This window comes from Panulirus ornatus, chromosome 16 (genome assembly GCF_036320965.1).
Source record: "Panulirus ornatus isolate Po-2019 chromosome 16, ASM3632096v1, whole genome shotgun sequence".
NCBI lineage: Eukaryota > Metazoa > Arthropoda > Malacostraca > Decapoda > Palinuridae > Panulirus > Panulirus ornatus.
Window position 1 is genome coordinate 30,400,619 of NC_092239.1, and position 22,241 is coordinate 30,422,859.

Genomic DNA, 22,241 nt, shown 5'->3' on the forward strand with positions numbered 1-22,241 from the left:
ATGGATTTTTTTTGTGGAACACTACCCAATGGAATCCTGTCCTTTGACAAACTCCTGTGGAGGGCGTTTACGTACAACCCTCGCTTACTATAACACGACAAACTTATTGAATCAATCGCCTGCTGAGACAATGCCTGGCTGATGTAGCCTCCATCTCTTAACACATCCTTTCAGTTAACACTGCTTCAGATACCTCATATTGTAAAACATTCATTTTAGATCACTGATCAACAAGAACATCTTCCCATAGTACGCTCAGACTGAAAAAACTCTCCAAAAAAAAAAAAAAAAAAAAACTGGCAAACTGAAAGACACTTGTGATAGAAGACCATCCTGGTGCAGCAGCACCTCGTGCAATCCCTTCTTAAAGTGTCCTGAAGCTCCTTATACTTTACCAGATGTAGGAACACACACAGGATTGCTGGACTACGGGAAGAGTTTCCTTCCATAAAATCTTTATGGTGGAACACATTCCTGCTATAAATCACTTTCGGAAAAACTTTCTTACCAGAAAACGCATAATTCAGAATGTTGTTCACCCGGAGCTACACTTACAATGCATTGTATGATTGGGACACATTACTCTCAGAAGGTACATCCACACAAATACTGATAGAATAATCAATGTGCAGTTCTGTATTCTTAGAATATTCCTGAGGATATTCATAGCAAGATATTTTGTCTTTTGGACCACTCTCCGATTAGACTCCTTTTTTCCTGGCTTAATATCTTGCTTGTATCCTGCTCAACATATGTGCATTCATGCAGGGACACTTCTACACGAGTCTGGCCGTAAGATATCAGCGCCTGGATGTAGGAGAGAGACTGCCAGCTCGCATCCTCTTTGTCTGTTAGCGTGACCAGTTGTGCTGTATTGTACCTTAATGACTCTTGGGAAAGATGAAACCATATGTGCAGCATCCAATCATCACAAAGGTATATTCTTGCCGCGCCATAAGACCTACAATGAGTTTCAGGTCGTTGGCTCTCCAGAAAACGAAGTAAAGAGCTTTTCCTGTAACCAACTCGCTGCCGAGTATTCCTGCGGGCTTTTGATGGTACTCTGCTTATTGGATATCAATGCTGGGGTGTGGGGTGCGGGGTGTGTGGTGTAGGATGCGGGATGTGGGGTGTAGGGTGCTGGATGTGGGGTGTAGGGTGCGGGATGTGGGGTGTAGGGTGCTGGATGTGGGGTGTAGGGTGCGGGATGTGGGGTGTAGGGTGCGGGATGTGTGGTGTAGGGTGCGGGGTGTGGGGTGTAGGGTGCGGGGTGTGGGGTGTAGGGTGCGGAGTGTGGGGTGCGGGGTGTGGGGTGTAGGGTGCGGGGTGTGGGGTGTAGGGTGCGGGGTGTGGGGTGTAGGGTGCGGGGTGTGGGGTGCGGGGTGTGGGGTGCGGGGTGTGGGGTGTAGGGTGCGGGGTGTGTGGTGTAGGGTGCGGGATGGGTGTAGGGTTTGGGGTGTAGGGTGTGGGGTGTAGGGTGTGGGGTGCATACCTTGCTGTAATGACTTTCATGCAAAAGTGTTTTGGACAGTAAGACTTAATAGCTGAGCTGGATTGATTATTGAAAAAGAATAAAGAAAGGAAAGGTCAAAGGCTGAAATTTATGCATGTTAGCTCTGTATCTACCATTATTAACGCCTTGCTCGATCCTATATACAGTTTTTCAAATAACTTAAACACTGATTATTAACTTGAGTTTTGTAATAAAAGATTTTTGATTAAATATTTTGATAGAGTTTTTCAGTCATGTGTATACAGTGCTTGGGATTTAAAAAGCATCTTTGTTATATTCTTACATTTCTAAGAAAAAAACATTCGATAAAGTGCAACATTAAAGACTATTTGGTAAAGTTATGGCTCAAGACACGGGAAGTCCAATTTTCGTATAGATAGCGGATTGGTTTTCGGATAGAGAATAATGACCGGTATTTAACGGGTAAACATCTGACTGACTCAGGGTGAGCGAGTTTCCTCAAGTCTGACCTAGTATTCATACATTTTGTTATCTATATCAGTGATCGAGAGACGGGATCCACCAGTAGAATTTGTAAATTTGCTGATGTCATGAAACTTACGAAATAGATCCCTGATAAAGGAAGACTTTTCGACTATTCAACGTGATTTAGACAAATAATTGCTGGTCGGTGAAATGACAACTTGACTTCAATGTTAACAAATGCAGAATAATACTTACTGAAAAATCAAATTATTAGTTATCGATATTGAAAGCTTAGTGAGCCAATATCAAACATAATAGAAGAAAAAGATCTCAGATCGAAAACAGGAATAACTTAGAATATGCAAAGGAAAACAGAGATGCATATGGTAGATACCCAACTACATGTAGTAAACAGCCAGCTACATATGGTAAACAGCCAGCTACATATGGTAAACAACCAACTACATATGTTAACAGCCAGCTATACATGGCAAACAGCCAGCTACATATGGTAAATAGCCAACTAAATATGTTAATAGCCAGCTACATATGGTACACAGAAAGCTACATATGGTAAACAGCCAGCTACATATAGTAAATAGCCAGCTACATATGGTAAACAGCCAGCTACATATGGTAAATAGCCAGCTACATATATTAACAGCCATCTACATATGGCAAACAGCAAGCTACATGTGGTAAACAACCAGCTACATATGGTAAATAGTCAGCTACATGTGTTAACAGCCAGCTACAAATGGCAAACAGCCAGCTACATATGGTAAATAGCCAGCTACATATGGTAAAAAGCCAGCTACATATGTTAACAGCCAGCTACATATGGCAAATAGCCAGCTACATATGGTAAATAGCCAGCTACATATGGTAAACAGCCAGATACATATGGTAAATAGCCAGCTACATATCTTAACAGCCAGCTACATATGGCAAACAGCCAGCTACATATGGTAAACAGCCAGCTACATATGGTAAATAGCCAGCTACATATGTTAACAGCCAGTTACATATGGCAAACAGCCAGCTGCATATGTTAACAACCAGCTACATACGGTAAACAGCCAGCTATATATGGTAAACAGCCAGCTACATATGGCAAAGAGCCAGCTACATATGGCAAACAGCCAGCTACATATGGTAAACAGCCAGCTACATATGGTAAACAGCCAGCTACATATGGTAAATAGCCAGCTACATATGTTAACTGCCAGCTACATATGGCAAACAGCCAGCTACATATGGCAAACAGCCAGCTACATATGGTAAACAGCCAGCTACATATGGTAAATAGCCAGCTACATATGTTAACAGCCAGTTACATATGGCAAACAGCCAGCTGCATATGTTAACAACCAGCTACATACGGTAAACAGCCAGCTATATATGGTAAACAGCCAGCTACATATGGCAAAGAGCCAGCTACATATGGCAAACAGCCAGCTACATATGGTAAACAGCCAGCTACATATGGTAAACAGCCAGCTACATATGGTAAATAGCCAGCTACATATGTTAACTGCCAGCTACATATGGCAAACAGCCAGCTACATATGTTAACAGCCAGCTACATATGGCAAACAGCCAGCTACATATGGTAAACAGCCAGCTACGTATGGTAAACAGCCAGCTACATCTGGTAAATAGCCAGCTACATATGTTAACAGCCGGTTACATATGGCAAACAGCCAGCTACATATGTTAACAGCTAGCTACATATGGCAAATAGCCAGCTATATATGTTAACAGCCAGCTACATATGGTAAACAGCCAGCTACATATGGAAAATAGCCAGCTACATATGGCAAAGAGCCAGCTACATATGGCAAACAGTCAGCTACATATGGTAAACAGCCAGCTACATATGGTAAATAGCCAGCTACATATCTTAACAGCCACCTACATATGGCAAACAGCCAGCTACATATGGTAAATAGCCAGCTACATACGGTAAACAGCCAGCTACATATGGTAAATAGCCAGCTACATATGGCAAACAGCCAGCTACATATGGCAAACAGCCAGCTACATATGGTAAATAGCCAGCTACATATGTTAACAGCCAGCTACGTATGGCAAACAGCCAGCTACATATGGTAAACAGCCAGCTACATATGGTAAATAGCCAGCTACACATGTTAACAGCCAGCTACATATGGCAAACAGCCAGCTACATATGGTAAATAGCCAGCTACAGATGCTAACAGCCAGCTACATATGGCAAACAGCCAGCTACATATGGTAAATAGCCAGCTACATATGGTAAATAGCCAGCTACATATGGTAAACAGCCAGCTACATATGTTAACAGCCAGCTACATATGGCAAACAGCCAGCTACATATGGCAAACAGCCAGCTACATATGGTAAATAGCCAGCTACATATGGTAAACAGCCAGATACATATGGTAAATAGCCAGCTCCATATATCTAACAGCCAGCTACATATGGCAAACAGCCAGCTACATATGTTAACAGCCAGCTACGTATGGCAAACAGCCAGCTACATATGGTAAACAGCCAGCTACATATGGTAAACAGCCAGCTACATATGGTAAACAGCCAGCTACATATGGTAAATAGCCAGCTACATATGGCAAACAGCCAGCTACACATGGTAAACAGCCAGCTACATATAGTAAATAGCCAGCTATATATGTTAACAGCTAGCTACATATGGTAAACAGCCAGCTACATATGGTAAACAGCCAGCTACATATGGTAAACAGCCAGCTACGTATGGCAAAGAGCCAGCTACATATGGCAAACAGCCAGCTACATATGGTAAACAGCCAGCTACATATGGTAAACAGCCAGCTACATATGGTAAATAGCCAGCTACATATGGCAAACAGCCAGCTACATATGGCAAACAGCCAGCTACATATGCTAAATAGCCAGCTACATATGTTAACAGCCAGCTACGTATGGCAAACAGCCAGCTACATATGGCAAACAGCCAGCTACATATGGCAAACAGCCAGCTACATATGGTAAATAGCCAGCTACATATGGTAAATAGCCAGCTACATATGTTAACAGGCAGCATGATGGTAAACAGCCAGTTATATATAGTAAACAGCCAGTTGCATATAGTAAATAGCCATCTACATATGGTGAATCAAACGGAGTTCACGGCTGGAAAAATAGCCCTTAAAAGGAAAGACACAAAAGTTACTCGTTACAGTTGCTTAGTCAGACCTCATTCAGAATACACTTTACATTTCAGGTCACCAGATTTGATCGTGCATGACAAAACCAAAAAAAAAAAAAAAAAAAAATAAAGTAAAGAAGTACTGTCGCTCAATAATAAACCTGATGAAACAAGACAAATTATATTCTCTAAATCGCACATCAAAGTAGATCTAAAAGAAATTATCAAAATACTTGATGAATTTGACATCACAACTCACGACAATATCTTCTGGTAATCTTCAAAAGTGATAGTTTTTTCATATTAGACATAAAATGACCAGAAATAACCATATGATGTTCAAGAAGGGAAATATAACACATACGTGAACAAAATTTTTCTTTCACCTGTGGAGGTATAGAATATTGGAGCAAAAACTATCATTACATCTAGTCATGGCAAGACAAGTACCTTAATGATATATATTTTTAATAATTGGTCGCCGTTTACCGCGTTAGCAAGGTAACGCCAGAAAGACAAAGAAAGGCGGCATTCTCTCACATTCGTTCTCTAGTTTTATAAATCTAAGTCCAGGAAAATCATCCTTACTCTACAATTCACTGGTTCGTTCTCATCTTAAATACTATGTTTAGTTTTGGTCGTCCTTCCTAAAAATAAAGACACTTTAGAGAGTACAATGTCAAACAACCAAGATGATTCCCGAACTAAGAAGCTAAGATTAGATTAAGCGACTGGAATTTATTTAGTTTAGAAACGAAAAAGTTAAGAGGTGATCCAATATAAGTATTCCAGTTGATCAAAGGCTTTCATAATCTTGATCTATCAAGTTACCTGAGACTCGTCTAATTTTACTCGTAGTAATGGATACAAACTCGTGGGCGAACGATTTACCTCGAATGAGAAGTGCTTTTCTTCAATATGATCATTAACATTTTGAACGATTTGCGAAGGAGAGTGGTTGAAAGTACTACTATAGATACGATTAAGAATAAACATCATAGATACTTAGCTTCAAGTCCACGGCTTTCGTTATTTGCGCCTCTATAATGAAAATGACTATTTGGAGGTTATTATCTTTGAGTTATCTGCATGCCTTTTTTTACCTCATTATTCTGTGAGTTCTGACAGCATCCACTATCACAAACAGCCTCGAAAGGACCAAGTGGCCCGTTTATATTTGAATTCCTTTGTAATTCCAATACACCAAAACCACCGTAACCAAGCCCATATCCACCACTGGGCCTCACAGACCTTTTTCATGGTTTCCCCGGCTGCTTCTCTTGTCCTGATCTCAGTGTTCGCGATTAATGATAATAATAACTATTTCTGGAGATGTCCATGTCTCGTAGTACACGATCATTTTTGTATAGCTATTTGCTCATGATGAGGTTGCTCGTTTTTCTGTTTCATGGTAGAGGACTAGCTTGACTATTATTTGTGTGGTTAATGTTTCTGGAGACATCGTCTCCAGAAACATTAACCTCATAAATAATAAAGTCAACCTAGTCATCTACTACGGAGACCAAAAAAGAAAAACAGTAATCTAACGTAGTTTATAAATTCAAATGTCAACTATGAGACTGCGAGCTCCTTACTACCTTGACCTACATACGTGGTAAGCACAACCTGTACACTGGCCAGGAGACACCCTAGCTCCACCTACAACACGGTTCCTTCAAACTACATGTCACAAAGAAGCACAACACTCCTCCTTACCCCTGTAACTCTCCTCCCTCTTCTCGCTCCGATACACCTCTATAACCTCTATAACACCCTTCTCTCTCTCTCTCTCCTACACATACGCCTCCCTAAACTCTGTAACCTACTCCTCTCTCTCCCCTGCACACTCCTCCCTAACTTCTATAACCTCCCTTCGGTCTCCCTTACACACTTCTGCCTCGTTAATTCACTGACGAATGCACACATCACAATAGCATCATAATATACTTCACATTACATACAAAATGAAACGTTTTACCTTTTGCTGTAGACTCTAACTGGGATTGCTTACACTGCTGTCGCCACCATATCAACATTTTCTCGTTTTCAACTATTATTCTGAAAAGTTCTACAGTGAATTTCTGTTCCAAGTTATTGGCATATTTTCTGCACAGTATAAAGAGGAAACAGATTTGTGACAGAACGCAACACAAGCACAAAACAAGGAGAGACCGCTGTAAATACGTCATTGCCCCTCTCAGTCCACACACTCTGCCAGCACTGGCCTCGCCTTCCTCCACCACTGTGTCCAAACTGTCGCTGTATTGCCGGGGGGGGGGGGGGGGGGGGGGGGGGGGTTGGTAAGCACACGACGTCACATGTCTTGCACAATCAAACTTCTTAACGAAGTTGCAAATAACTAGGTGCGCTTTCGTTGCGAATTACGTTACCCCTTCGCCTTCCTGATTATTGTAGATTACGTCTTTTTAGTTTGTCCTCATACAATGCTGCATCAACGCTACATAGTTAGGAAGATTGTTTGTTAGGTATTGTCTGTACACCACACGAGGAGTACGCAGTAGTCTGGGAAGAGTCTGTTGATAAAGCAGCTTCATATGGTTATTAAAATCAATAATAATCAGGAAATTTGTTACAAAATTTAGCAGAAACTCAGGGATTTAATGAATGCTTACTTTAAGAAACTACCGGTAACACACACACACACACACACACACACACACATATATATATATATATATATATATATATATATATATATATATATATATATATATATATATATATATATATATATATATATATATATTTCCCTGGGGATAAGGGAGAAAGAATACTTCCCACGTATTTCCTGCGTGTCGTAGAAGGCGACTAAAAGGGAAGGGAGCGGGGGCTGGAAATCCTCCCCTCTGGTTTTTTTTATTTTTTAATTTTCCAAAAGAAGGAACAGAGAAGAGGTCCAGGTGAGGATATTCCCTCAAAGGCCCAGTCCTCTGTTCTTAACGCTACCTCGCTATCGCGGGAAATAGCGAATAGTATGAAAAAAAAAAAATATATATATATATATATATATATATATATATATATATATATATATATATATATATATATATATATATATATATATATATATATGTGTGTATGTGTGTGTGTGTGTGAGACTGGGATACCATCACTTCATTAACAGTAAATGGGCCACATGTTATGGAAGCAAATTAACTGTTGCTTTTTTTTCCTCTCCATTACCCTTTGAATTATTCATTTACTGTGCTACTCACTTTCTAGGATTCAATTGATCAAGGAACAATACAGTTGAGTGTGAAAGTCTAAAAGTTACTTGTTTACATTACAGACCATTAAGCTCTTGACGTTGCTGAGCGAGGAGGAGTGGCATGATGATGCAACTAGCGTTCCCAACTCGATAGTCATGCTGAAGCGTTGCAGTAAAATGCTGATTGTTCTCTTGTCCTTGATTGATTCGATGATCCGGGAGCCAATGTCGTTATGAAACTAAAGGAGTTTCTTTTTCAAAATGTCTCAGCGTCTCTGAATCGATTAGAACACAAAGGTACTATGGTTTCAATGCCCAATATTTAGCACTGTTTTGCTGTTCCTTGTAAAGTACGGGAAGGCCTTGATTTTGTCAGGTGTTAGGATACGTATCATCAAAGATGCAAGTATGTGTGTATCCCCACACCAACTGCTTGTCCATCTTTCAGACATATGAGGTCAAACAGTCAGGTCGCTAGACGCTTCCATCAGGCCTGAGGAGCGTGACTCGCCAAACTGTACAAAAGGAAGAAACGACTTTTTGAAATGACCTTTTAAAACTCATTGTTCCTTGGGAGAACTCTTACAACCCTGAACATGGCAGCCATAGATGTATTTAAGGGTAAAAAGCAGTGGCTAGACCAGAACAGAGACATGAGATTCCGACGAGTACCGAGGAAAGTGAAAGTAGGATACAGTAACCCACATATAGTGACGCTACGCTCTGTAGGCTCGTCTTCCTCATGCGTCTCATTCTGAATGAATGCGGCCTGCCAGTAGCTGTAGCTTTCCTCTCCACGATGGGTTTACCCATACTGCTTTGTGTGTGGGTTCACGCAGGAGTACAGAAGGTCTGGGAATGTTATATTTATGCTTGTCCCGTGACGTTGACTCCAGAGATGAACCTAAGGTCATGTTTACTTGTCGGGCTCTGTGCGGCTTCTGAAAGTGTATCAAACGTGACTTCAGCGGGATGTGTATTGGAAGATTACAACGGCCGGAATGACGATAGGGAGATGAAAGTATGCCTCCGTCTACCATTGGTCATATTTTCCTACATCAATAGTCTTCTGAAAGTATTAAGATATAATACTTTGATTTGCGAACGAAGCTCCATCCATACTTCAGACAGGGTAATCTAATTCAACCATTTCACTTTCTTAGATATATAAACACGAGGCCGTTCTTCATCTGTCTCTACTATAACTGTGAACAAAGGCGCCTTTATATAGCATTTCATTTCGTCGGGTAACACGATAGTCAACTACTCGACACTGGAGGGTGGAGTTTGTTTCCAGAGGAGTTGGCAGGGTTGGTGGGGCAGTCAGGTATCCCGACCTGCTGTTGGCAAGTCAGTCACATAGTGATGACGGCGTCAGCTCTCACGGACAAGAGGTACTGTACAGCTACTCCACAAGAGAGGTGACGTTTGCTAAAATCTAGCAGTATTTACAGGGAATTGTAGTTATCTGGAGTCAGTAGCAACATTTTTCCCGTCATTTTTTTTTTTTTCTTTTTTAATGAAACCTGTTGGTTAACCCCTTCAGCAAGACGGTTCTGTCCTTGACCACGACTATACAATCCCTGAGCATAAAAGCACGACTCATAAGCACAACTATACAACCCTTGCGCACAACAGTACGACTCGAGCACGACTATACAATCCCTGAGCACAGGATCAACTAGTGTCCAGGCCAGATGTCTGATCTCCCCTGATCAACTAGTGTCCAGGCCAGACGTCTGATCTCTCCTGATCAACTAGTGTCCAGGCCAGACGTCTGATCTCCCCTGATCAACTAATGGCCAGGCCAGATGTCTGATCTCCCCTGATCAACTAATGGCCAGGCCAGATGTCTGATCTCCCCTGATCAACTAATGGCCAGGCCAGACGTCTGATCTCCCCTGATCAACTAGTGTCCAGGCCAGATGTCTGATCTCCCCTGATCAACTAATGGCCAGGCCAGATGTATGATTTCTCAGGATCAGCTACTGTCTAGGCCAGATGACTGGTCTCCCCTGATCTGTGGATGTTTATGTATATGTATGTATAAGTGTATATGTTGGTATGTATATGTATATGTATGTATATGTACGTGTATGGGCGTTTATGTATATGTGTGCGTAAATGAGTGGATGGGTCTTTCATTGTCTTTTTCCTAGGGCTACTCGCTGACATAGGAAACGGCGATCAAGTATTATGATTATAATGATAATGATAATAATGATAATGATATAATCATAATAATGATGATAATGATAATGAAAATAATAATAATAATAATATTAATAATAATAATAATAATAATAATAATAATAATAATAATGATAATAATAATAATAATGATAATAATAATAATAATAGTAATAATAATTATCCCTGGGGATAGGGGAAAAAGAATACTTCCCACGTATTCCCTGCGTGTCGTAGAAGGCGACTAAAAGGGGAGGGAGCGGGGTGCTGGAAATCCTCCCCTCTCATTATTTTTTTTTAATTTTCCAAAAGAAGGAACAAGGAAGGGGGCCAGGTGAGGATATTCCCTCAAAGGCCCAGTTCTCTGTTCTTAACGCTACCTCGCTAACGCGGGAAATGGCGAATAGTTTGAAAGAAAAGAAGTGATAATAATGATAATAATAATGATAATAGTAATGATAATGATCATAATAATGATAATAATAATAATGATAATAATGACCACGAGGAAAATGAAACACGATAAGATCCCAAGTGCACTTTCGTGTAATGATCACATCGTCAGGGAAGATACAAGAATGAGATAGAACAGGGAGAGACGTAACGAAGACGCCATTGGTAAATAAGCATTACCGGATGGAAGTGTTCAGGTTGGTAGTGTTCGGGTCTGGCATCATGCCTCTCATAAGATTTATATTGTATGCAGGAACATATATATATATATATATATAAATATATATATATATATATATATATATATATATATATATATATATATATATATATATATATATATATATTCCTGGGAAATCATATTGGAGGGTATTGATTGAGAGGGTGAAGGCATGTACAGAGCATAAGATTGGGGAAGAGCAGTGTGGTTTCAGAAGTGGTAGAGGATGTGTGGATCAGGTGTTTGCTTTGAATAATGTGTGTGAGAAATACTTAGAAAAACAAATGGATTTGTATGTAGCATTTGTGGATCTGGAGAAAGCATATGATAGGGTTGACAGAGATGCTTTGTGGAAGTTCTCAAGAGTATATGGTGTGGGAGGTAAGTTGCTAGCAGTGAAAAGTTTTTATCAAGGATAAGTAGGTAAATATCTGTCTGCGGCAAGGGTGTGTGATGTCCCTATGGTAGTTTGATTTGTTTATGGATGAGGTGGTTAGGGAGGTAAATGCAAGAGTTTTGGAGAAAGGGGCGAGTATGCAGTCTGTTGGGGATGAGAGGGCTTAGGAAGTGAGTCAGTTGTTGTTCGCCGATGATACAGGTCTAGAGGCTGATTCGAGTTAGAAACTGCAGAAGTTGGTGACTGAGTTTGGAAAAGTGTGTGATAGGAGAAAGTTGAGAGTAAGTGTGAATAAGAGCAAGTTTATTAGGTTCAATAGGGTGGAGGGACAAGTTAATTGCGATGTAAGTTTGAATGGAGAAAGATTGGAAAATACTGGAAAAAGTGAAGTTTTTAGATATCTGGGAGTGGACTTAGCAGCAGATGGATCCATGGAAACGGAAGTGAGTCACAGGTTGGGGAAAGGGGCGAAGGTTCTGGGAGTGAATAAGAAAAAGTGGAAGGAGAGAACGTTATCTCGGAGAGCAAAAATGGGTATGTTTGAAGGAATAGTAGTTCCAGCTATGTTGTATGGTTGCAAGGCATGTGCTATAGATGAGGTTGTACGGAGGAGGATGGATGTGTTGGAAATGAAGTGTTTGAGGACAATAAATGGTGTGAGGTGTTTTGATCGAGTAAGTAATGAAGGGGTAAGAGAGATGTGTGGAAATAAAAAGAATGTGTTTGAGAGAGCAGAAGTGGGTGTGTTAGAATGTTTTGGACATATGGAGAGAATGAGAGAGGAAAGATTGACAGAGAGGACACATGTGCCAGAGGTGGAGGGAAAAAGGAAAAGCGGGTGACCAAATTGGAGGTGGAAGGATGGAGTGAAAAAGGTTTTGAGCGATCGGGGCCTGACCATACAGGATGGTAAGAGGAGTGCAAGGAATAGGGTGAATTGGAACGATGTGGTATACTGGGGTCGACGTGCTGTCAGTGGACTGAACCAGGGCATGCGAATCGTCTAGGATAAACCATGGAGAGGTTTGTGGGCCTGGATGGGGATGGGGAGCTGTGGTTTAGGTGCATTACACATGACGGCCAGAGACTGTATGTGAACGAATGTGGCCTTTGTTGTCTTTTCCTGGCGCTACCTCGCGTGCGCGCAGGGGGAGGGGGGTGCTGTTTCTTGTGTGGCGGAGTGGCGACGGAAATGGATGAAGGCAGCAAGTATGAATATGTACCTGTGTATATGTGAATATGTCTGTGTATGTATATGTATGCATACGTTGAAATGTATAGGTATGTATATGTGCGTGTGTGGTCGCTTTTGTATGTGTATACATGTGTATATGGGTGGGCTAGGCCAATCTTTCGTCTGTTTCCTTTCCCTACCTCGCTAACGTGTGTGTGTGTGTGTGTGTGTGTGTGTGTGTGTGTGTGTGTGTGTGTGTGTGTGTGTCAGCTTGGACAAACGTTTCTGGAGCATCAAGAAAAATGGCTACCGAATAATCCCACACTAGCAGAGGTGGCTTTTGTAATTACAATAAATTTTGACCTATCTGTGGCATTCTAGGAAAATTTGTCAAATACTGACTCACTGAAATATCACGTATTTATTTTGCAGTATTCAAATTAAGGAGGCAAACTGTACACATTTTCATGATTGTTTCACAGTAACCGGTGGCATGTGGCAGCGAGTTGTTATTTTTGCAAGTTCATGAATATTGATGAGAAGTAGATATAGATATTGATGAGAAGTAAATATAACTAAAAGTGAACTGATAGCCTTTATACGACTAAGCTAAGGCTAATAGCCTAAGGTCATGCAGATTTTCTTATCTGTGTAGCCAAGTCCCCGACGAGACTTGGGTGTCAAACTTTGCTTACTCTTCCATGGCCAACATGGAGGCGCGCCTCTACTATGTTGTCAGGAACATTGTTATGAATGTACAACTCTTAATCTGTTGAGTAGGATAATTCTACCATTGGATGTACTAACCTGGCCTTTGATCTGATCTCTAAGAGTCATATCAAAGGCTAGGCCCTGTAGCTCAAGGCACTAACCGTTGTACTCAGGGGTTATACCTTCTTGGTCCAGACTCGTACCCTTGTGCTGTAAGGTCGTCTTCCTGGCCACACACACACACACACACACACACACACAACACACACACACACACACACACGAATACTCAGACACAGCTGTAACGCTCTGAAAGCTAAAGTGCGGGCCAGTGATTTCGAGATGCCACTCAATTCAGGTATTTGGCCTAAGAGCAGTGAGTCTTGGCTCGTAAATGTAATGGTCGTAGAATTTTTCTAATGGACAATCACTTTCGATAATGGAATCTATAATGGTAATCATTAGTAACTATGAAATTATGTTTTCTAAATGAATATGTTTCACGCCTCACACACACGACTGAGGTTGGGTGGTTTCTCTCAGTAGAGTGGACCACTTGCGTAGTGATGGAAAAGATAGTGGTTGATCCTGTGGGACCACCGCAATATTGTGTTTACAGATATGCTTTATGAGGGAGCTATTATTACCAATACACTTCCTGGCGCTACGGCAACAACCATGATAATATCAAGTTGGGGAAAGGCCGTATGTTCAAGGCTGGAGGTACACAAACTGCTGTAAACGCAACTGTATTGTGTACAGTGAAGATTTGGCTGGGGTCTCTCTTGTACTTGGTGACACACACCTGTTTAGTTGTAAGGATTTGATACTGGCTTTTTGTCTTTATGTTTTAGTAGTTGTGTACTATATTAGATTAAGGAATATCAGGCTCTTTGTGATGAAGAAACGGGTATCTGCATTTATCATGTCTTTATTTTTGCTTCTTCCCTTGTATCAAAGTTGTTTCTAATTTGATATTTTTGTAAGTATAAGAGCTGTTTTCAAAGAAAAAGTAAACTCTTCCTTACTGATAATTTTAAGAACACTATTAGATTTTCTTAACATATCACACATTATATGATATGAGGCTTTGGCAGTACTTGAACAGAGAACAGTAGAGGCTCTTTCTTGATCACACCAGAGGTCAAGTGATTTCCCAAGTTGACAGTATCTCGGGGTACATCCTAGTTCTACTGTATACACTCAGTAAAACCATAGCTACATGTGCTATCTTTATACATAACATGACTAGTACCTCTGGGTATCGGGTAACTGAATGCACGACAGTGAGGACATATCTGGAACCGCTTCACAAGCAAAGTAGGATCCTATTTACCGCTGCAGAAGCGCACGGCATCAGTAGTTGGCATTTAGCTGGATATGTTCTACTTGCTCTTCCTTTGTCAATGATGCGCCTGCAAATTTCACGTTGCCTTCATAATTTTGCAACATCCTGTGCACTATTAGGGCCAGTACAACGCATGCATGACACTTGCTTTGCTAATACGTGATTGCCTCCCTCCCCCCAGGGTTCCCAGATGTTCTCAATCCAATATCACAGTGACGTGAAGTCTGCATTGTCATATGATCATTTCATCATAGTTCCGTTTACACGTTAATTCATCCTTTCCTTCTGGAGGACATGTTTTCAGTGTTTTATGCCTTTTGGAAACGAAGAAATGCTGTTCCTTAGAAAACTCAGTACAGTTTTATATTATTTTTAGCCTAAACAAGTGAGTTCAGTTTGTTAGCTGAGACGGCACAGGTAACTGAGGCCCTAATCGAGGCCATTTCATTAACGATATATATATATATATATATATATATATATATATATATATATATATATATATATATATATATATGTATATATATATATATATATATAGCCTAGCATAAGTTGGATACCCATTTTATCGACCAATCTCTAGGAATGGATGAACAACTGGTTGACTGTGGACCTGTTACGCTACCAAGATTCGAAGCTATGCGTTCGACCCTGGGCGGCCTGTGAATCAATCAGGTCTTGGAACACTAACTGCTACACGATGGAGGTCCATGGCCAGTTTTTTTTAAAGTTTGCTTATAGCATGCCGGAATTTTGTTCTTTACCGCCTTATGCAAAGCTTTGTGATCAAGCAAGTGAGAGAGGAATGATTTTCCCGCCGTGGGCTATATGATTCATTAGATTTGATAATCACTCAGATTTCATCTTGGGCCTCTGTCGAAAATATCAAAGATGTACACCAGCTCCAGAAAGTATCGGTGCAGGGTGGGTGTGATGGACGACTACCGAAAGCATACGCTTAACTTGTGGCATATCGGGAGGGTTGGTACGTGTATCCTTACAACCTCCCACTTGATATCAAATACAGTAAATGTTGCCATATGGGAACGAGTTTAACAGTGAAATAACTACCACTACGTATTATAAGGAGACGGTGGTACTGGTGGTGATCTGCGACCTACGTAGTAATATAGCAAACATGAGCTTCACAGTCAGTGTGTTTGTTTCATCGTTAGGGTTTGATGCTGTTAGGCCAAATAATGAAAGGGTCCGGTCGTGGTGAACGTGTCATGAACTACGAACCACGTGCCATGAACCACATGAGCACGCTGAGTGTAAAACAAAGGTAATATGGGGCAGTAAAGCCTTACACATGCCAGTTGATATGGAAACCTCACAGGGAACACGAGGAGCTATTTATCACCCATCAAAACGAAGAGTAGTACGGTGTTGGCGGCGGGCGAGCTGGTTGGTGTCCTCCGGAATACTGCTTCACGGTGGATGATTAAGCGACACCTGGAAACTGCCACATATCCCCCATCAAGGTAATTTTTCTAACTTATTGTTAATGCAGCAAACGAGCAAGACTTGTATGTGCTTAAAGCAGGTTTTGGATGGTCCTGATTTTTATTGTGTTTGGGGTCGAAGATGATTTTAATGTGTATAAACATGAAGAATTAGGACATCTTGACCTTAGTTTCCATGTGAAATAAAGGTCTCAGATGACGTCTTGATTTGGCTCTGATTATCTTGTTATCCCCCGAATAATCGACAATAATGATAGTTTGTTTAATGCTTCGGGAAAGTTAGGTTTAGAACTTATGCTACGGATGGAGGCCATTGTGCCATGTTCTACCCAAGGTGTAGAAAGCTTCTCAATTTCTAACTATTCCAGAGATTTTCTTCTTAATAAAGTGGTATGTTGTTATTGCATCATGATTGTTGTGCGTTAATAGACGTCTTTATTCATACTGACCTGCTCAATATTCAGCGTGTGTGTTAGATGGAGGCTAAACGTTCCTTCTGCTCGTTTACTTCGAGTTGATAGTAAAGTCAGGAAAGTTAATCCCAGTTAACTGTCGAATGTCGCTATTCCTTTTTGGAGAGAGAGAGAGAGAGAGAGAGAGAGAGAGAGAGAGAGAGAGAGAGAGAGAGAGAGAGATTTTGACTCGAGAATGAATTAACAGGAGAACGATTATGTATATACTTATGAAGGTGTATCCGATCTAGAAATGGCTGGATTTCCAGGCAGTCCCAATTACGTCCCATGGATATACAGTGGAGCAACTTGACAAAAAGACTGCATGGATGCGCCCATATCATTCTTCAATAAGCTTCTGGACCAGTTTAGTCCTGTGTTATGCGATTTATTTGTCATGTATGTTTATCCAGGATGTTTGCCATGGTACTAGGAAAGAAGATGAGATCCAATGGTGTCATTTCCCACAGGGGTGGAACTGTTGTGCTCTGTTAACATTCTTCTACTTTATTTCTAAACATCTCTACATTGAACGCAGCATATCGTAATTCGTTGCTTAAAAATATCAATAACGAGTGAATATGATACAGTGGAAGATGCTAAAATTAGCCAGTCTTACTTTCAGCTTGTTCATTGTTTATATTGACATGTTTCTTCTTGCCTAACCTGCTGGTGCTCCTCATCCTGGAATGCATATCGGTAGTGGTACGTGGGGAAGGAGTCCAGGGATCCGTCCTGCAGCTCAGCCCACGAGATATCTCGTACATTTCTCGGAAAGCTAAATTTTGAAACTAATTTGTGAAACTTAGGTTGTTCGATGCTTTGCGAACATAGTGATCTAGTGTAGGATCATTGAAAGTTTGATCTGTTGATTTTGTCAATAGAAAGTAAAGTTAGATTTGCAGTCAGATACACCATAGATATTGTGAATGATCTGGAATTGACGAATAATTGAGATGAGAAAACTTTATGTAAATGTAAAGCGATAAAGTCACTCGCAGAATGACTATAAGAGGTTTCCATTCTTTGGGATGAAGTGAATCAATTAAGATGCGCAGAGGAAGATAAAGTGTCAGAATTAAGAGATTAGGAAAACTTTATTTTTTTGTATGTTGAAGGTTCCAGTCAAGGACAAAAGTCCAAATCAAGACCGGGCCTTAATTGAAGTATAGTGGTTATGTGGCTTTCGACAAAGGAAAACATCTTGTTTTCATACCGTAATGCAAATGACTTGTGTGTTTTTGACAGACATAAACGATAAAAATTGCGTCGCATAAACTTGAGATATTTCAGTTTTGCCAGAACGTATGAGAAATCTGAAGGTCTGGGAACAGAAAGTGATGTCAGGTTCATAGTTGACGGAAAGTGACTCTGACAGTAGGACAATAATTCTATCTTAAGCTGTCTAAGCAAAGACAGAGTCCAAAGGCAAAATATGCAGAGGCTCGACATATGTGACATGGTTCCTCGTTCTGTGGGAAATACTAACCTCTTCGAGTAAACCTCTCTCTCTCTCTCCAGACAGGTTAAGATGCTCTTGATTTCTCTGGCATCAAATTGTTGTAGCTGTAGCCAAGAGTTAGCCAGGTTTCTCCACATAATCCTAGAACTGGATGCAAGAGCGGTGGCATCCAGTCTATTGGCCGATATAGCAGAGCGCCAGCTTACGTACCAGTAGGGTGCCTCCCCTTACAGAGTTACTGCAGGAACAATTCACTCGATCCGGAACCAACCATTAACCACTCCTGTTGGTTCCCCACTGGGTCACCACTGAGGTAAAAGTTCAGAGGGAACACAGAGAACGTTATATGAGCTGTGGCCTGACCTCTGAACAACGCAAGAACACTATTTGGTCATACAGTAGACTCTCTGCTAAAATGCCAGAATACAGTAAATTGGTTAAGACTCCCCAGATGTTCTCCATTGGTAAATAGAAAGATATGGAGTGTAGAAGCCACACAATATGGTCGGAATGGCTGTTCACAGGGACAATCTTTGTTGCAGTATGTGAACACCTTCATCATCCTACGACTCTCAGAAAATTTTCAAGTGATCAAGAAAAGATAGGAGGATCCTTTTCCGGAGAGTGAAACTGAAGGACTGGGACTGGGTCGAGAAAAGTGATAAATGAATTGGGTTCCGATCCCACACTAGAACACAGGCACAGCGAAACTATTTTGTTAAGACGGAGATGAACGTAGCCTGAGCTAGTCTCTGTCACCTTAGGTATAAGGGATCAAATTTAGAATACTTGCTGCTATCTCTCTCTCTTTCTTCTCCATCCGACATGTATGAAAGTATCTCTCCATTGGCCACGCTGGAAGTGGTATTGGAGCTTGAAGAATTATGTAGGAGAGTATGATGCACTTAGGATGTTACCTCCTCAGCGGTGATTGAGAAAACTTGAATACACTCAGAACTGCCACACATCGGGGAGGTCAAGCAGGTCATCCACAACCAAGGAGAGGAAGGGGTAAGGTATGGTGGGGGAGAGACTCCACCCGTGCTTCGGAAAGACTCAAGATACAAGTCACAACTGCAGACCTTTATTATATATTCTGCTCTCCAGATACTCAGATGCGCCGCGACCAGCTAGTGAATGTTGAATGAATAGCAAACACTGACGGAAATCAGACATTAATTGCAAACCATATGAAAGATTCGTGAAAACAATAATATGACAGAGGTTAGAAGACCCGTTTTGTGCACGATGATAGGATTCTTGGATATGGTAGAATGAGCTTTGACCTAACTCTTGGGTCGAGTCAAAGACCAAGTGACCACATAAAGAGTCATACTGTCGTGCTGAAGAGGTTAAAAAGCATACCACATTTCTCATGGAGTTTAGCATGCCACATTTCTCATGTAGGTTATAGTTTCTGAAATAGTCTATCTCATGGTAGGATAATTTACTACGCCATTCTTTCCACGTCGCGATTTCTTCAATATTTGCGTAGGAAAGCAGTGAGAGGTTAGATGATAAGTAGGCGAAGAGTGTATTACGACCAGATCCACTTTCTTACCAATGCTCTTATTTAGAAATAACATTTCCGAACTGATTATGTTTATAAAAAAAATCTCTTCCCTTCAGGATATATTGGTAAAGGTCTTGGCTTCTCTGCATCGGTTCCTTTGGTTGTGACCTTTGAAGCAGAAGCTCTAACGGCAGAGGTCCAGGTTCTGTTCTATGTCCTCGGTGACGTAGAGTCTGCCATCTGTAAATGATCTCTGAATGTACCATTTAGATATTCAGGTGGAGGACGCCCAGTGGTTCAGGGAGTCAGGTGGAGGACGCCCAGTGGTTCAGGGAGTCAGGTGGAGGACGCCCAGTGGTTCAGGGAGTCAGGTGGAGGACGCCCAGTGGTTCAGGTTTGAGTTGCCTCATTTAGTTCTTAGTCAAGTCTGGAGATCGTCGGGAGTTACAGCGCGCTAGAGGCCGGGGAGGATTATCGCCAAGTGTGCCTGCCACCCTCCTAAGGGCAGTAACTTACACGCTATAATTCTCCACCGGGTTTCATACTGGAAGACCCTCATTGTCTAGGTGGTTCGAGTTGGTTTAGTAAGAATAATTCGGTGTATTAGATGTTGAGGCATTATTACTTGATGAAAAATCTGAAACAAATTTCATTTATTTTAGATGTTATTCATTTTTCGTTTATTATCCCGACGTACGACACTGTCATCTACCATAGTACAAGGACACAGCCTCCAGTGACGAGATCAGTTTTATGTGAATCTTAAATGTCGTTAAAATGATTCATTTGTAGCATTGTATTCTTCCCTTGTCGAGCTTGACTATACGTCGGGTTGAAGAAAAGATTACCTTTCCATCAGATAAGTAGCACGGTTTTGATGAGGATACAAGTCAGGTGTATATTTCAGTTATTAAAGTCCTGAGAGAATGATCCAGTCTTTCGTGATGGCTTGTGCAACCATACTTCATCGGAAGGGAGAAAATTGTTCTCATCTATTTATTCTATTCAGCAACAGCTGAGAGCGTACGCACCTTTAGGACGGTCAGGTTAATGTTGTGTTCATAACATAGGAAGTGCTGAGTACTCGGTGCCCGTACACCTGGAAAAAGAAAAGATCTACCGTCTATAACCAGACAAATTAGATACATTTTCCATATTAGAAACATTGCCTATAAGTAGACATATTAGATCCATCATCCATAACGAGACATATTAGATTCACTGTCCATTACTAGACATATTAAATCCATAACCATATATAGTACATCCGCTGACCATACATGACTAAGGGAGGAATTTGTGAATTTGTCACTCAGGAATAACATGTATGGTTACTGCCTCTGTAGCACATTGGTATCTCTCTCAGACAATGGTCCTAACATGAGACTGTTGTCCTTCATCTGAGATCGTCCACCTATCCGAGATATGCCATAATGTGACAGACATAATGTGATTATGATGGGGTTATTTCACGCCTCAGATGCATTCCGTGACATGATGGTCATGTGCACGTTGCATAATTCGTCAACCCCTGCGATATGTGCTCTGATGTGACCGTCATATAAGGTTCATATGAACAGTTTGAACACCATGTCATGAGGTGACCGTCATATAAGGTTCATATGAACAGTTTGAACACCATGTCATGAGGTGATCGTTATATCATGTCAACCCATTCCTTTTCTAACAGTTTATCGAATAACATTATTCGTATTTACTCATTAATTGTAGGAGGAAATTTCTCAGAAAATGTGTGGTTACCAGGCATGGTGCGTAAAGGGTCTAATTTAGGACATAAATCGTGTTCAATGTTACTGGTGTGGAAATACCTGGGTAAGACTGCAGGTCTGCTGTATGAAGACTTGCGGTTTAAGGTGATCTGAATGGCGCAGCTTGAGACTTCCTTCGACATGGAGAGGCATCAGTCATGCTGATAGACAATAGAGGAGGTCGTAGTTCTTAAGGATTAGAAGTGAAAAGTTATGATAGGTTTCACAGTAGTACAAAGAATATTGAATGGCGAGTCGCTGGTAGGCCTAATAAGCCTACCAATGTCTGAGGACATGGCCCTTACTGACCAGCGTAATAAGCCTACCAGGGGTATTCGTACTAAGGAACATGATGGGCCGCAATGACAGGCCTAATGAACCTACCAGAGGCTGATATACAACAGCAACAAACAACGCAAAGATAAAAACAGTTTTGAATGATAATGCTTGAGCGAAGAATGAAGTAAAATATCCCTGCACATGTTGACGACCAATAATTGGCTCTCGTCAGCATAAAGTGAGTTCCTACAAACAGGAAATATAAAAAACTCCGTCCATCTTTCTCTCCTTTGGTCGAAAAGCCTCATGATATTAGGTGTGTGTGTGTGTGTGTGTGTGTGTGTGTGTGTGTGTGTATTTTTTGCAATAAAAGCGTCTGACGGCAAACTCTAGAGTATGCCTGGTTGTTACAGGGATTCTGACAAAAGTATCAACAGGAAAATATAAATCAAATTGTGTCTGTTGAGCAC

At 41.0% G+C, this 22,241-nt stretch overlaps 2 protein-coding genes across 3 annotated transcripts in view; one reads left to right on the forward strand and one right to left on the reverse strand.

The window, feature by feature from the left end:
• The window catches only part of LOC139754203 (macrophage mannose receptor 1-like), a 140,952-nt gene extending 133,656 nt beyond the window's left edge, over positions 1–7,296 (reverse strand). Inside the window, exon 1 of the mRNA XM_071671433.1 lies at positions 7,087–7,296. Coding sequence (XP_071527534.1) covers positions 7,087–7,144 — 58 coding nt within the window. The 5' untranslated portion in view covers positions 7,145–7,296. The remainder of the gene's footprint in view (positions 1–7,086) is intronic.
• The window catches only part of LOC139754204 (zwei Ig domain protein zig-8-like), a 377,483-nt gene that overhangs the window by 6,976 nt on the left and 348,266 nt on the right, over positions 1–22,241 (forward strand). The window lies entirely within an intron of this gene.